The sequence below is a fragment of the Octopus sinensis genome, unplaced genomic scaffold, assembly GCF_006345805.1.
Source record: "Octopus sinensis unplaced genomic scaffold, ASM634580v1 Contig09395, whole genome shotgun sequence".
Classification (NCBI taxonomy): domain Eukaryota; kingdom Metazoa; phylum Mollusca; class Cephalopoda; order Octopoda; family Octopodidae; genus Octopus; species Octopus sinensis.
This window is the reverse complement of record NW_021831832.1, coordinates 26074-43280: the sequence shown is the minus strand read 5'-3', so window position 1 is coordinate 43280 and position 17207 is coordinate 26074. Positions and strand designations below refer to the sequence as shown.

At 39.5% G+C, this 17207-nt stretch overlaps 1 protein-coding gene across 1 annotated transcript in view; it reads right to left on the bottom strand.

The window, feature by feature from the left end:
- Window positions 1–11167: 11167 nt before the first annotated feature.
- The window catches only part of LOC115228094 (CD81 antigen-like), a 30750-nt gene continuing 24710 nt past the window's right edge, over window positions 11168–17207 (bottom strand). The window contains exons 5-6 of the mRNA XM_029798761.2: window positions 14606–14671; window positions 11168–11293 (exon numbers count right to left, since the gene is read on the bottom strand). Coding sequence (XP_029654621.2) covers window positions 11183–11293; window positions 14606–14671 — 177 coding nt within the window. The 3' untranslated portion in view covers window positions 11168–11182. The remainder of the gene's footprint in view (window positions 11294–14605; window positions 14672–17207) is intronic.

Sequence of the window (17207 nt, the reverse complement as noted above, 5' to 3'; positions counted from 1 at the left end):
ATAAGGGAAGTAACTCTCTAAAAATGTCTACGATGAGTCAACGATGAAAAAAAGAAAAAGTAAAATTACAGATTAACACCCGCACGATTTTCACTAAGAGAAAAAAAAAAAAACTCGGATTTTTTGCGTGGAATCAAGTACCCCTGGACTGGTGGTACGTAAAAAGCACTATCCGAATCGTGGCCGATGCCAGAGCCGCCTCGACTGGCACCAATCCGAACGTGGCCGTTGCCAGCCTCGACTGGCACCAATCCGACCGTGGCCGTTGCCAGCCTCGACTGGCACCAATCCGACCGTGGCCGTTGCCAGCCTCGCCTGGCACCTGTGCGGGTGGCACGTAAAAAGCACCCACAACACTCTCGGAGTGGTTGGCGTTAGGAAGGGCATCCAGCTGTAGAAACATTGCCAGATAAGACTGGAGTCTGGTGCAGCCTCCTGGCTTCCCAGATCCCCGGTCGAACCGTCCAACCCATGCTAGCATGGAGAACGGACGTTAAACGATGATGATGATGTGAAGAAATTAATTCATTAAGTTTACCAAATTATATACGTCTGTAAAAAAAAAAAAAGTTTCACAAATTATATACGTTCGCGTTTGTGTAAAAAAAATTATTATTTAAGTTTTATAAATTATTTACTTTGTTTAAAAAATATTATTAATATTAATTAATTTTCAAGAATTATTTAATTTATATAATTAATTCATTAATTTTATTCTGTAAAATAGTAATTAATTCATTTATCTGTAAATCGCTATGTTGTCATTCAGGCAGCTAGAAATAGCAGCCAGATTTCCCTCCAATAACACTTTATTGTCTTAAAAAGCAGAAAGGTATCTAAAAAATCCGTTTTTTTTTTTCCATGTGAAAATTCAGGGGGGGATTACCCCCCTTTCCGGACCAAAATATGGGATTTGCAGCATATTAGGAGGTCAGGGTACTTGATTTCACGCAAGAAATCCGAGGTTTTTTTTTTTTTTTACTCGTGAAAATTCCGGGGGGGGGGTACCCCCCCTTTCCGGAGCAATTCCGAACCAAAATATGGGATTTGCAGCATATTAGGAGGTCAGGGTACTTCATTCCACGCAAAAAATCCGAGTTTTTTTTTTTTTTCTTAGTGAAAATCGTGCGGGTGTTAATCTTTAATTTTACCCTATTTGAGAACAATGGTCCCGGTGCGCGCTAGTCGATCCTTTTTGTGTTATTTACTTTGTTTAAAAAATTATTTACTTTGTGTTTTTGTGTTTATTTACTTTGTGTCCGGGACCACTCTTCTTAAGTAGTACCCATTAAACAATATACACTGAGGATGAAGAACTCAGAGCTGTACAAGAGCCTCCCGATTAGCCCGAAAATAACAGAGGAGACTGGAGTTTGCTGGTCACGCTCTCACCATCATTCAGAGTTGATTCAGCACTCACTGCTCCTGTGAGAGTCCCCTACACGGGACACACTAGAAGATGGTGACCGAGGATGACATATGTTGATGCCCTAAGGACAGACACTGGTCTCTGGAAGACGCAGGACAAGAACTGCTGGAGAGAACTCCCAGGAATTTTTTTCTTTTTTATCTGTAGCCATTCTCAGACAATGATTCGTCAAATTTGTGCTTCGGAAATATAGACGTTTTCAGACAGGATGGTGCATCTTGTAACAATATTTCTTGTGGCTCTAAAAAATTTTTGAAGAACTCCATGAATTGAGAGTCCTTGAGCTACTGTGGAATAAAACTGGTGGCACGTAAAAAGCACCCACTACACTCTCGGAGTGGTTGGCGTCAGGAAGGGCATCCAGCTGGAGAAACTCTGCCAGATCAAGATTGGAGCCTGGTGCAGCCATCAGGTTCGCCAGCCCTCAAATAAAATCGTCCAACCTATGCTAGCAAGGAAAGCGGACGTTAAACGATGATGATGATGACCAAACTCAAATTAGGCCAATATTGCTCCAGTTCACTCTTCCATGAACATTACAATAATGGTACCTCATGTGAATGTAACTATGACTGATTGACACAGATACTTCTAGCATGGAATCTAGGTCATCAATGTCTTGCAATATCCAACATTGTTTTGACAATTCCATTCTTAACCATCATCAGTTGATGTTGTTATTGAGGAAGCCACTGGTGTTTCTGACAAGCTATTTACCACTTTGTTTTAGAATTTATTTATTTTGTTCATGAGAAATTAGTTGTGATGTGTTGTTCTACATTTTGTGTCAACTTCCATTCTTGCTGCTCTACAGAAAGTTGTACTCGTGCTAATCCAGGCTGGTCATCTATCGCTGGAACTGGAACATGGCTGAGTAGCTCTGTGGTCAGTGACTAGACCAGTGGTTTTCAAACAGGGTTCCGCCAGTACAGTCCAGGTGTCCCGCAAGGAGTTACAAAAATGCTAAAATCGACAGTAATTTTAAATTCTCCTGTGCAGATATATGTGCATAAGACAATTATAATTATTGCACAGGGGTTCCTCGCGCCAGTGGAATGTTTCCTTGGGGTTCCGCTTCAGCAAAAAGTTTAAAAAGCACTGGACTAGACCTTAAAAGGTCTAAAGCCGAAAGACGAAGAATAGTGAAAATGCTAGCTTATTTAAGGAGTTAAACTGGCTCAAAGAAGGGCATCTAAAGTAGGCTTTATCCGAAGGCTGTAATTGGTTGGCTTTACGCTAGAGCAAAATAAGTAGGGAGACAAACCGCACAAAATGCCAACCAATCAGAGCAGTGGACACAACAGGGTCAAACTAGCCAAAGATGGTTGTAATCTCAAACGAGATCATTCTTACTGTGTCTCTCAAAGAGTGAGGATATCAATATCGCTACATTCTCATGAAAACTATTCTCATCTTCATCTCCATTGAGCTGCAGTCACTTGTCTTTTGGTTTTCTCTTTTTGTTTCATTGAGTCTCCGTCTCCTTGTTCGCTGCTTCCAAGTGACACATTTTTCATAGCTTACCGTAAATCCTCGAGTATAATCCTCATTTTTCCCCCAAAATTTAAAGGTCAAAATCCCTAGTGCATACTATATACGAGGTTAAAAATGAAAACTATTTTCTAAGCAATGTCTGAGTCTCTCTTTGCTGTCCGGCAATGTTTATTCAGACGCATTTTGCGATGTAGGGTGCGAAAATACCTTAAGCTAAACCTGAAAGCAATGAAGTCATAAAAGAATCATCCATAACTTGCAGTAAGCAACACTTATTAAACTTTATTACTGTTATTTCTTTATTTTCTGCAAACAAAATGCACAAAAAAGCTACACGTTTGCATTATGTTATACATAAAATAATAATAAAGGACGTTACCGTATACAGTTTTACAAACCATGGACGTTATATAGACCTCCTTGACTCAAGTTAGAGAAGGGGTGCGTATTATACACAAGGTTTAGGTTTATAAGAGGTACAGCCCCCTAAAAATCCCCTGCATATTATACTCAAGAATTGACGCTATTCTTATCTGATCATTCACTGAATATGCTTAAAGAAACTGTAATTTCACTAAATAGAAAATCGTAAAACCTAAGTTAACCCCTTGTTTTGCATGTCCTGGTCACATGTAACATTAGTACCATTTCTTAAAATACTATTTCATGGACAGTTGTTGGCGGTGGCGTTTAATCGTGTGTCTGGTAAGTTATTTGGTTTCTTCTTGACCACTTCTTCCCCTCTCATCATCATCCTCATCATCGTTTAACGTCCGCTTTCCATGCTAGCATGGGTTGGACGGTTCAACTAGGGTCTGGGAAGCCCAAAGGCTGCACCAGGCCAGTCAGATCTGGCAGTGTTTCTACAGCTGGATGCCCCTCCTAACGCCAACCACTCCAAGAGTGTAGTGGGTCATTTTATGTGCCACCGACAAAGGTGCCAGACGAGGCTGGCGAACGGCCACGCTCGGATGGTGTTTTTTATGTGCCACCAGCACGGAGGCCAGGCGAGGCTGGCACGGCCACGATCGGATGGTGTTTGTTACGTGCCACCAGCACGGAGGCCAGTCAATGCGGTACTGGCTACGGCCTATGTCCGTATTTATACCCCTGATGACTAAGGAGGCCGATTCTTGCATGGAGGCGTCTGTTGCAAAGTTCACAAGGGATCCGTAATGGAGGTTTTGGTTATTGCAGCCTCCATTTTCTTTCCTGTCATTCAGCTTCAAAATGATCCGTCACAATGGAGATGAAATGATCCCAGCTGGGCCTGTCCTGATCTTCAGTGGCCCAGGCTTTCATAAATAGTAAATCAGTTTTTAAATAAACTAGCAGTATCGCCCGGCGTTGCTCGGGTTTGTTTCGACCCTTTAGAATTGGAATTTTTGAAAAGTAAAAATTTTGCATTATGTAGCTTGTTATTCTCTTTAAGTGAACATTTTTCTGGTTGAAATACACCGGTTGAAAATGGCGACACAGCAGTCAAAAAATCGTAAAAATAGGGATTTTCATAGAAAAAAAGCACCTTTTTGAAGTAAATAATTTTTGGTGTTAACATGGTCTGATTGGAATTTTTTCTTCTACGGAAGGAAGAGCAAGCCTTCTTCTATCATACTCTCAATTTTGGTCAACTTGTGCCGCAGGGTCTCGGATGAGATAGTGTTAGTTGAAGGCTACCAAACCTGCATTACACAGACTTCAGCTTTATATACAGAGAGAGATAATTTTTTTCTCCAGGCATGGTTGTGTGGTGCTCAGTTTCTGTCTTAAAAAAAAAAAAAAATCTCCCACAAAGCATTGATCGGCCCAGGGCTTTAATACAAGACACTTGGCCAAAGTGACACAGTGGGACTGAACCTAAAGCCATATAGTTGCAATGCAAGCGTTTGAACCACACAGCCATTTTCCTCCTTTTTTTTTAGTTATTTGTTATTTGGTCAAAATATCTAAACTTGGGGTAGAGGCACATCGATGAGGTTGTGAATAGCAATGAAAGGACTTTAAGAAACCTAGCTGATTAATTGATTGACTGAGCAATTAATCAGCCAGTTAATTAGCTAAATGATTAACTAATCAATTAATAATAGAAGTGAAATATAACCAGTGTGTGTGTTTTACTAGTATTGGCTTAATGACCCTCCCAAGATACAACAAAATCTGTTCCAACAAGATTTTGCATCAATAATCTTGCAAACCAAATACAAAAACTAAATATCCAAATTTGAAGAACAGTGCCAAAACACGATCCAGTGAAAGGCAGAATGCAAGAATGTAGCGACGTTTCCAAAGACAGATTAATGTGAAACATTAAGTAATTCACTGCACCTGACTAAACTTGTTCTTCTTCAGTGTAATTTATTTGAAATTGGTGCCAGATTTATTGAAAATGTGTGAATGACAAGAGACAAAAGTTAGGATACAAAAATAATTTATTGGATTTGCAAATACAATTATTATTATTGTAGATATTTAAGAAAGTCTAGAATGCTAAGAGATTGAAGGCAGTATATTAAAATATGTAGGCTATCAAATATTGTTAAATTAAACTTGCAGTTATTTAAGAAAGAAAAGAATATTAGGCTTATACATAAATTTGTCATGAAATCATTAAAAATAATTCAAAGAACCCAAGAAGTTTTAGAGACCAATTTTAATAACAAATATTAAAAGCTTAAAGATTTGGATAAGAAGCTATTATCTCCAAACTTTTAACAAAACACCAAGAATCTTGAAAAATTGCCCAATGGTTTTACTTAGAATAGTAAAAATTGTGCCATAAAAAACACAAAAACTGTCAGGATTAACATTCAGATATCCTGTCAAAATTTTAAAAATCAATTAAAATTAATACAAGCTTGTTCCCAGTTCAAATCTCTTTTAAGCTGTAAAGCTATTTATGTATTTTGCCATGATGAAAATTTTTCGCTGTAGGTAAAAAGGTGTAACTACATCAAGTCAGCTCAGAGCATCACTTTTGCCAGATTGTTGGATGCAGACATTTTGGAGTGGTTACTTCCTCCTGTCAGTACCCAGCGTCTGTCTTTCTAGTCTCTGTTGCTGTAGAGGAGATAACCACTCTGAAATGCATCCATCCCAAAGTCTGGTCAGGTCATGCTGCAAACTGGGTCACAGTACTTACACCTATTTGTGTACAGGAGAAAAATTTTCTCTATGACAAAATACAGTGAATGGCCTTTTTTCTTTTTTTACAGGTTTGAGTATGCCTCAAACAGATTTGAACTGGTAACAAGTTTATATTATGTGAGGTGCATAGATCATCGTCGTCATCATCATCATCGTTTAACATCCGCTTTCCATGCTGGCATGGGTTGGACGATTTGACTGAGGACTGACGAACCAGATGGCTACACCAGGCTCCAATCTGATCTGGCAGAGTTTCTTCAGCTGGATGACCTTCCAAATGCCAACCACTTTACAGTGTGGACCAAAACACAAGAGGGACCTGTCCCACCATGTCAGTTCCCAGCATCTGTCTTTCTAGTCTCTTGTTGCTGTAGAGGAGATAACCACTCTGAAATGCATCCATCCCAAAGTCTGGTCAGGTCATGCAAACTGACTCACTGTACTTACACCTGGAAGCCATCTGCTCATGATACCAGAAGGTGCACACTCTCCTACCCTGATGTAATACAGGCATCCAGCAACAGGACCTCCGTAATGCTATGATGGACCGTGATAGTAATGCTATCATAAAATGCTATGATAGTAAATTCCATTGTCTCGACCACGGTCGAACAATAAAAAAGAACAAAAACCAGTTAACAACTTTGGTTCATCTTGTGTAGCTGGCATAACGTTACCTTAAAGCATATCTGCAACAATGTATATATTTTCCGCTTCTAAAAGATGTCAAATGTTGAAAAGTCTTGAAGTTGAAATGACAAATTCTAACCTGTTTAAAATACTTCCTTTACCTGGTTTTTTGAGGGTGGTGGTGGTGGAAATCCGCTAATTTGATAAAATCTTAAAGATCCTTTTTATAAATGATGTCCCAATTACCTTTCAACTATGAAAAAATATAGTTCTAGCTACAGATTCTGTTAAGCATTTCAATGGCCATTTTTTACATTTGACGGATATTTGTCCTCATCTTGTTTTTGTTAACACAATGTTTCAGCTGATATACCCTCCAGCCTTCATCAGGTGTCTTGGGGAAATTTTGGACCTGAGTTCTCATTCCCTAAGGTATTTTTCGATGTTATTATTATTATTCAGGTCACTGCTTGGAATCGAACTTGGAATCTTGAGGTTAGTAGCCCACGCTCTTAACCACTATGCCATATGCCCATATAACAATAATGATAATAACATCGAAAAATACCTTAGGAATGAGACCCCAGGTTTGAAATTTCCCCAAGACACCTGATGAAGGCTGAAAGGTATATCAACTGTAATGTTGTGTTAACAACAAACAAGATGAGGACAAATATCCGTCAACTGTAAATAATTCATCTCTTAAATATAGAACTGTATTTCAATGGCCATCAGGTATTCTACTAACACCACAGATTCTGTGGAATCATCATCATCGTTTAACGTTCGCTATCCATGCTAGCATGGGTTGGACAATTTGACTGAGGTCTGGCGAACCAGATGGCTGCACCAGGCTCCAATCTTGATTTGGCAGAGTTTCTAGAATGTAAATTCTAAATAACATAGGTGAGAAAAAAAAAAATTATCTCTGTCTAAACCTGGTAAAACTTTTATACCATAAAAAAAATTCAAAGAAGCAGAAGGATATTTTAGTTATTATTTTAGATGTCTCTACTTTGAATATCAGAAATCTAATAGTCATGTGATCAGGGCATATTTTCAAAATTGGAAAAAAGAAAAATAGCCAAGTCAAAAATTTTAATAGCAAGAGTAAAAAGTAAAATATTAATGTAAACCAGATTCTTAAGCTCTCTTTTTTTTTTGTGGGTCAAATGGGCCTTTTACGATAAGTTGTATTCCCAGCAGCCTTTAAAATGAATTTTAGCAAAAGACCCAAAGCAGGAATGTGATGAAGACGAAACACCAAAATCCTTGGGTTTACAACAAACTGTGCTTAGGTAAGCAATGAAAGAGAGATAAATATAGCAACGATAGCTTGAGCAAGTTTATTAAAGTATCAAGAGTGAAAAGAATAATGTGTAACATTGAAAGACTGATGACGTTAATTAAACTCAAACTGCACATGGTCCTAATTATGTTTATATATATATATATATATATATATATTTTTTTTTTTTTAATCAAGTGAAATTAGTCTTTTTGAAGTACAGAGACAGATATTAAGAAATTTATAGGTTCGACAAAAATATGCATCAAATATGATGAAACAAAAAATGTGAGTAATTAGAATACAAGTGTTTATATGAAAGAAAAATAATTAACTTTCAAGTGTTCAGTCATTTTGAGAAGCTATCTATGAAGGCGTTTCCCCTCTTTTGGAATTACAAAGGCAGCAGGCGAAGACGATGAGAAACAACTGAAATAGAAATGGAAATAAACAGGTGAACATACAGGCATCTCGTTAGACAAGCATCAACGTAAAAATAACAGGTGAATATACACAAGTCTCAGGATTAAATTCACAGAGTTGAATATATATAGTTATCAAGGTTAATAAGAGATGACTAGCACTATGACCCGGCAACGCCGGGTCATAGTTCTAGTGCATGCATATACAGCTGCGTGCGTGCGCACATACACGCGAGTACTGTCCAAATCTCCGACCAATCACATACAGCTAGCTGGCATTCAATTGGCGTATCAAGTTTCGGGCATTTTGATTGGGTTTTGGATAGAAAATTCACAAAAAAGTCACTTCTGTTGAATTTTTTAATGGCTTTGTAGGGTGACTGGGGAAATGTAAAGATGTGCACGACCACCCTTGGACGGTTTTGAATGACCATTGAAAGTGCGAGCCCTCTAACTGAAAAATTGTGGTTTTGTATAAAGGACACACACACACACAGACATTTTGCCGTTTATATATAGAGAGATATCAATACATAGGCATCAACACATGCTCGTGTATTATTTATTTTTAAAAAATGGGGGGGGGGTGAGGAAACTGCACGTATGTTACATAACTTAGAAGCAGCGGTGCGGATGTGCCAGCACACACAAGCTTGAGACATGGCTGCCCTCATGCACTTCTCACGAGGAATTCCGGAAGGAGCTTCGTGAGACAAGTGCAGAAACACTCCGGGGGGAGGGGGGGGAACAGAAAACTGTTCAAAAATCAATTATAGCCGTGACTTGATCAATCCCTATGGACATCTGAAAAAGGGATTTTTATATTCCGAAATATTACATCAGACTATGGATGGTTAAATTACAACGGTTATTCTAGTGCATTGTTGTGCCATTCAAGACACATCATTTTTTACAAACAATACACAATGCTTCAAGCAAACTACAAGACTCTCCTAGAGGCATCAAAGTAAATCCACAGAGCTTACAGCATCCAAAGATGCTAGGAGATAACATTTTCAGAGCTTGTACTAAAGTGGTGCCCAGCCCAAACATCAGTAAAGTCCGAACAAGCTACCAAACCATATCATGAGTATAGTAGAAGACACTTGCCCAAGGTGCCATGCAGTGGAACTGAACCCAAAGCCATGTGGTTGGTAAGCAAGCTACTTACCACACAGCCACTCCTGCGCCTGTACGGCACATGGCGCCACGCAAGTGTTTTCACTTGGCACCGACACAGGACTCTTAAAGATCAATCCTTTTCACCTGGGGGAGCAGCCTTAACAATTCTGCTGTGGTGGAAGGGTCTTCTTGAATACTTTACAGCAATGCTTACCAGTGTGTGTGTGTGTGTGTGTGTGTGTGTGTTGTGTGTGTGTGTGTGTGTGGTGTGTGTGTGTGTGTGTATGTAACAAATGAGAGAAAAAGAAAATAGAATTCTCAAGATCCTTTATTAACAATTGCTTCAACACACCTTGCATTGGTCTCTCGCAGGTATATCATCATCATCATCCAGTGTTTTAAATCTGGGTTTTGTCTCTGTTAATGGGGGTGGTCGGATCTACTTCAATGCCATAGCAACCACCCTCACACCATCTCACCCTGTTTTGGGTGTCCTCCCTTTTCAAGCCAACCCTCCCTTATCTCCTCCTCCACCTGTCCCCTCCACGTTTTCATCAGTTTACCTCGCTTTCGCTGTCCAGTTACCTCCAATTCAAGCACCCTCCTCATCCCCCCCCCTCAACATATGCCCCCATACCACTGCACTCCATTCGCCCTTGCCAGCCATTCCACTCATTCCTCCAACCCCAGCATCCCCCATCAAATCCTCAGTCCTCCTCTCATCAAACAGCTTCACACCACACATTTCTCTCACCATTGCTCTCTCGGTCCTCCTAAAAATTTCCATCTCTCTCTCCCTCAAACACCCAACTCTAAAATAATTATTTATATACAAGGCGCAGGCGTGGCTGTGTAGTAAGTAGCTTGCTTACCAACCACACGGTTCCGGGTTCAGTCCCACTGCATGGCATCTTGGGCAAATGTCTTCTGCTATAGCCTTGGGCCAACCAATACCTTGTGAGTGGATTTGGTAGACGGAAACTGAAAGAAGACTGTCGTATATATATATAAATATATATATATATATATATATGGGCATGGCTGTGTGGTTAGGGAGCTTGCTTCCTAGCTACATGGTTTCGGGTTCAGTCCCACTGCGTGGCACTTTGGGTAGGTGTCTTCTGCTATAGCCCCGAGCCGACCGAAGCTTTGTGATTGAATTCGGCAGGCGGAAGTTACTGCCGTGTGTGTATATGTGCGTGTAGGTGCTTGTGCCTCTCCGAAAGAGAGAGGGATATATATATATAATATATATATATATATATATATATATATATATATATATATGTATGTGTGTGTATATGTTTGTGTGTCTGTGTTTGTCCCCCCACCATCGCTTGACAACCGATGCTGGTGTGTTTACATACCCGTCACTTAGCGGTTCGGCAAAAAGACACCGCTAGAATAAGTACTGGGCTTACAAAGAATAAGTCCCGGGGTTGATTTGCTCGACTAAAGGTGGTGCTCCAGCATGGCCGCAGTCAAATGACTGAAACAAGTAAAAGAGTAAGTAGGGTGTGATGGGTAAATTGTCACCATTTTATATTTTCAATTCACACATTGTTTTTGATTTTTGTCAACTACACAGCATAGTAGGGTTAGTTGGGCACCGTCTGTAAGAAAAAGAGCTTGGTAACAAAAGGGTTAAGAAATTCAAAAGTGAGAACATACCTGCACCACAATAATAACGATGGCAATACCAATGGCTGTAGGGAGATTTATTTCGATAGTTTCTTTAACTTTTGTATAACAGCCTGGCCAATCCTGAAGATATAAATTTATTATTATTATTATTATTAGAGACAGAAGCAACAACATCAATCTGCTTGTAATGATATTCTCAGCTGCTTTTCTTGGAATATTTACTAATCTATTTACACAGCTAAAACAACATTTAATAATCAACTTATGATAGAAATTCAAAAATGTTCTCTCTTTGTTCTAATATTGGTTTCAGATTTTGGAACCAAAATTGGAATTCAACAGTTAAAAGAGATATAGTTGAATATTCCTTTCTACTATAGGCACACAGCATGAAACTTTGGGGGGAGGGAGCCATTTGATTACATCGACCTCCAGTGCGTAACTGGTACGTATTTCATCGACCCTGAAAGGATGAAAGGCAAATTCGACCTTGGCGGAATTTGAACTCAGAACATAACCGCAGACAAAGTATTTCACCCGGTATGCTAACATTTCTTATTTCTTTACTACCCACAAGGGGCTAAACACAGAGAGGACAAACAAGGACAGACAAACGGATTAAGTCGATTACATCGACCCCAGTGCATAACTGGTACTTGTTTAATCGATCCCGAAAGGATGAAAGGCAAAGTCGACCTCGGTAGAATTTGAACTCAGAACGTAGTGACAGAAGAAATACCGCTTGGCATTTCGCTCGGCATGCTAACGATTCTGCCAGCTCGCTGCCTTGTTATAATTAAATTTTACAATGCATTTAATCTAATGCTCTGATGAGTGTTAGGTTAAATTTCAAGGAAGGGGTAAAATGATTTTACCAAGTCAAGTGCGCAACTGTTGTTTATTTTATTAACATCAAAAAGATGCAAGATAAAAAAAAAATCAACCTCAGCAGAATTTGAACTCAGAACATAAAGACAGACGAAACGCCATTTAGCATTTGCCCAGCATTTTAACAATTCTGCCAGCTCACAGAAATGGTTTGAATGATTAACAAGCTTACTGTTTCCCAACAATGTGTTTCTAGGTTCAATCTCATGGCACAGAACCTGGGGCAAGTGTTTTTTGAACAGCCTGAAGCTTCACCTGCAATTTGATTCGGGGGTTTCAATAGGAAGGGGAAAACAGTGCAGACATCAGTCACGTGTGTGTGTTTCACCAGTCATCATCATCATCGTTTAACGTCCGTTTTCCGTGCTAGCATGGGTTGGATGGTTCAACCGGGGTCTGGGAAGCCAGAAGGCTGCACCAGGCTCCAGTCTGATCTGGCAGTGTTTCTACAGCTGGATGCCCTTCCTAACGCCAACCACGCCATGAATGTAGTGATTGCTTTTTACGTGCCAGGGGAGGCTGGCAACAGCCACGATCAGTTGGTGGTTTTTACATGCCACCAGCACAGGTGCCAGGGAAGGCTGGCAATGGCCAAGATCGGATGGAGCTTTTTACGTGCCATGGGAGGCTGGCAATGCCCACGATCGGTTGGTGCTTTTTACGTGCCACCGGCATAGGTGCCAGGGGAGGCTGGCAATGGGCACGATCGGTTGGTAGTTTTTACGTGACACCAGTACAGAAGCCAGGGTAGGCTGGCAATGGCCACGATCGGTTGGTAGTTTTTACGTGACACCAGTACAGAAGCCAGGGTAGGCTGGCAATGGCCACGACTGGTTGGTGCTTTTTACATGCCACCAGCACAGGTGCCAGGGGAGGCTGGCAATGCCCACGATCGGTTGTTGGCTTTTACGTGCGACCAACACGGAAACCAGTGAAGGCGGCACTGGCATCGACCACGTACGGATGGTGCTTTTTACATGCCACCAGCACAGAAGGAAGCCAGTCAAGGCGGCACTGGCAGTATTAAAAAATACAAAAATCAAAAAAAAAATCGGTGCATTTAAACAGAAATACACTGCATTTATTCTGTCACTTGCCATTAGAAATGCAGCAAGCCAGTAGTTGGCAACTTAAATGTAAGCATTACCGACTCCGTACTGTTTAACGTCCACCTTCCATGTTAGCATGGGTGGGGCACTTTCACAAGAGCCAGCCAGGCAGAAGCCAGCACCAGACTTCTGTGACTGTTTTGGCAGGATTTTTACAGCTGAATGCCCCTCCTAACACCAACCACTCATGGAAGCGTCATCCAACCAAAGTACAAATATATGGGAAGTTACCACCTGTATCATCTCTTGTGAAAGGTAGAAGAGTCCAGTTTGCTGGACATTGTTGTAGGGCTGAAAACAAGGTAATTCCTACTCTTCTCCTCTGGAAGCCATCTGCTCGTGATACCAGGGGGCGCACACTCTCCTACCCTGATGTAATCTCCAGGGATACAGGCATCCAGCAACAGGACCTCCGTAATGCCATGATGGACCGTGAAGTCTGGCGTAGCATGGTAAATTCCATTGTCTCGACCACGGCAGAACAATGATGATTAACTGGTAATGGAACAGTAACTGTGTATTGTTGTATATATCTTGGACCTTGCCACCTCATTGGTTTTTTTCCAAGAGTTTCACTTCTGGAACTCACAAACATACTTTCAGGCTTGTCAGTTGTCACATATGTGACATGGTGCCAAAGATCCCAACATCACCATCAAAATATAGGACCAGACACTGCAACAGCTTGGGTTTCAGAGGACCACAGCTCTTCAATATCCTTCCTAAATGCCTGAGAGACCTTCACGGTGTGGATGTGGGTTTCTTTAAGACCGTGAGGTCTGGCGTAATATAGTAAATACCATTGTCTCGACCACAGTCGAACAATGATGAGGATGCTTTTTATATAGCACAGGAAAGGTCAGTAGTGCTTTTTACGTGGCACAAGCACAGTCGAGAGGAGTGGTACTTTTTATGTGACACAGGCAAAAAACTTACAAAAATTAACTGAAACAGGAATATATCAACAACAATCCTTATGTATAGAGTTCAAAGTATTACAGTCAAGAAGAAAAAATACCTGTAACATGGATGATTTAACTTTAAAATCTGATAAATTTATCATTTTGTACTGAGATTCAGTTAACTGGCTTCCCTTAACCCTTTAGTATTTAAACCGGCCATTTCCGGCCCAAATATTCTACATGCTTTTATGTTCAGACTGGCCATATTCAGCCTCTAACACCTACCCTACAATGTCATTCTAAAAATGAGCAACCACATCATCAAAATCTTAAAGCTACAAGATAATGCATGATTACTTCAAAACAGTGGGAATCAAAAAGCATTAAATTTGATGGAGTACTCTGAGTATTAAAGGGTTAAATAACATCCTCCTCACACATGGGGTTTCTTAAAATAATATAAAAATTATTTTCACTTCTTCATAATGGTGTAAACTTAAATTTTCTGTAAATTTTCCAAAAACAAGTCTTACCATATTGTCACACCTGAAATTGTATTTAGCTACGTCTTCTGGCTTGTCAATACCACAACAACTGTTCTGGAAAAAGAAAAAAAATCAAAGACTCAATCATACATTGATTATAAACGCCTATATTTTTATAGATTTTCCTCTATTCAGCTATGTCGTCTCATTGACCTATCTCTGCATCTATCTATATGTATTTTTTTTTTTTTATTTATCTAGTTTCAGCTCACAAGCTGTGGCCATGCTGGGGCACCACCATTAAAAAAGTCCTGGAGATGTATGTATACATTCATGTATCTTTATCTCTCTATCTCTCCACACAACACACACACACACACACACATATTTGTCAATCAAATTATTACATTATTCTAATAGGTCTAAAGATTTATTTCGTTTGGGGATTTGGTTTGCAAGGTTCTTTATATGAGTTCGTGTGTTGAAGCATATTCTATTGTGTCTGGGGAGAGTCATTTTCTTTTTGTGCCTTATTATGTAACACACTCACCGGTAAAATTTCCAAAGAGTCAAAACTATTGAAAAGGTTGCAAGACGCAACGAAAATTTTAGGAAAATAAAAATCTAAAGATTTAGATGATGGTTTAAACTGTTGACTTTTTAAAATATTAATCCATTTTAAAGTGAATCAAGAAACATAACACATTGATGAATGTAAATGAGAAACCTGTTGTGAACTGTAAACTCCATCAGCCATTAATAACAGAATGTGATGGATTGTGCTAACAGAAGTGCTTTCAAAGCAGTCGTCAACATCTAACTCTGGACAACTATTAACCTATTGATGTATTTTTATAGACATTTAAGTTTTAATATACAGGGTGCTGTGAGTAAATTGTTGCCATTTTATGCTTTTAATTTTAAGTATATGCATTGTTTGTTTTACATTTTGTCAGCTACACAGTATAGTTGGGTCAGTTGGGCACTGTCTGTAAAAAAGACATCACCATGATGTAATTCACTCAGCTAGAAATTTGGAAATGACTTGGCATTTGTGCTGGAAGCTCCAATACAAACATTTCCAAGTGATTGGGTGTTGATCCAAGGACATATACCGAGAGTGATAAAAATCAAACGTCCAGTCAACATCATGGTGTTTGGAGTGATCACTAGTGATGGCAACGTTATGCATCCATTCATCTTCCCACACAGCCTCACACTCAACACGGAGGCCAACATCAGGTGTCTGGAGGAGGCAGTGCTGCCCTGGGTCAAGAGGGTGGCCGCTGGAAGACCTTATGTCTGGCAACAGGACTCTGCACCATGCCTTACAAGTAAGAGAACCAACTCATGGCTGTCAATTTCTGCGACCACATAACCCCTAACATCTGGCCACCTAACTCCCCATACTGCAACCCCCTGCATTATTATGTGTGGGACACAGTTGAGTGAGAGACCAACAAAACTCCTTGTAACACCAAAGAGGAACTGATGGCAAGGATTATGGCAGCACTGACCAACATAAACAAGGAGGCCATCCAGAAGAGTTGCAGGAGATTCCAAAGTCATCTGGAGGCCATGGTTGAAGCCAATGGCGATTTTATTGAATAAATTTACTCTTTAGTATTTTAAGATATTTTTATGTAATTTTGGTAAATATATCTTAAAATGAGATGTCAGTGTTATTTTCATTTTTGTGTAATTTAGATGACAGTTTATTCACCGCACACTATAATGTACAAATGAACCACAAGGCCCGAAATTTTGAGGGAGCAGAGTCAGTTGATTAGATTGACCCCAGTACACAACTGGTACTTTATTTATTGACCCCGAAAGGATGAAAGACAAAGTCAACCTAGGTGGAATTTGAGCTCAGAACATAGAGACAGACGAAATACTGCCAGGTGTGATAACCTTTCTGCACGCTCACTGCCCTAATGAACCACATATTGAAAAACATTCTCATTAATTTGAGTTAAATTCATAACATCATTAAGGCAGTATGTTCATTAAGGTTCCTAATTAGCATTAACCCTTTCATTACTGTATTTATTTTGAGATGCCCTGTGTTTCTTTCAATTAATTTTAAATATAACAAATAATTTAGTAAAATAACTTAGTTATCATTAAGTTAGTGTTAGGAATATAAATTGTGACTAAGGTTTGGTGGAAGATTTTAATTCAAAACTTATAAAAACAAGACATTTGTATTCAGAGCCAGACCGGTTTCAGCCGGGTTGGTAATGAAAGGGTTAAACCAAAAGAAATCAGTAAATATTGCTTTCAAATTTTGGCACAAGGCCAGCAATTTCGAAGGAGAGAAAAAGTGGATTGCATTGACCCCTAGTTCTCAACAGTACTTATTTTATTAACCCCGAAAAGGATAAAAGGTAAGGTCGACCTCAGCCAAATTTAAACCAGAAAAGATGAACAAAATGCTACTAAACATTTTGCCCAGAGCGGTAACAAATTTACTAACTTACTGCCTTGAAATCTGTAACCTGTAAATATTAAACTAATCACAAGGCCAAAATACATTTACTCAGAGACCAAAGTACATTCAATTAAAATATGTTTACTTGACATAAATCTGAACTGGTAAATTATTAACAAGTTTCATATTTGCAATGTTTAGAATTTTTTTTTTTTT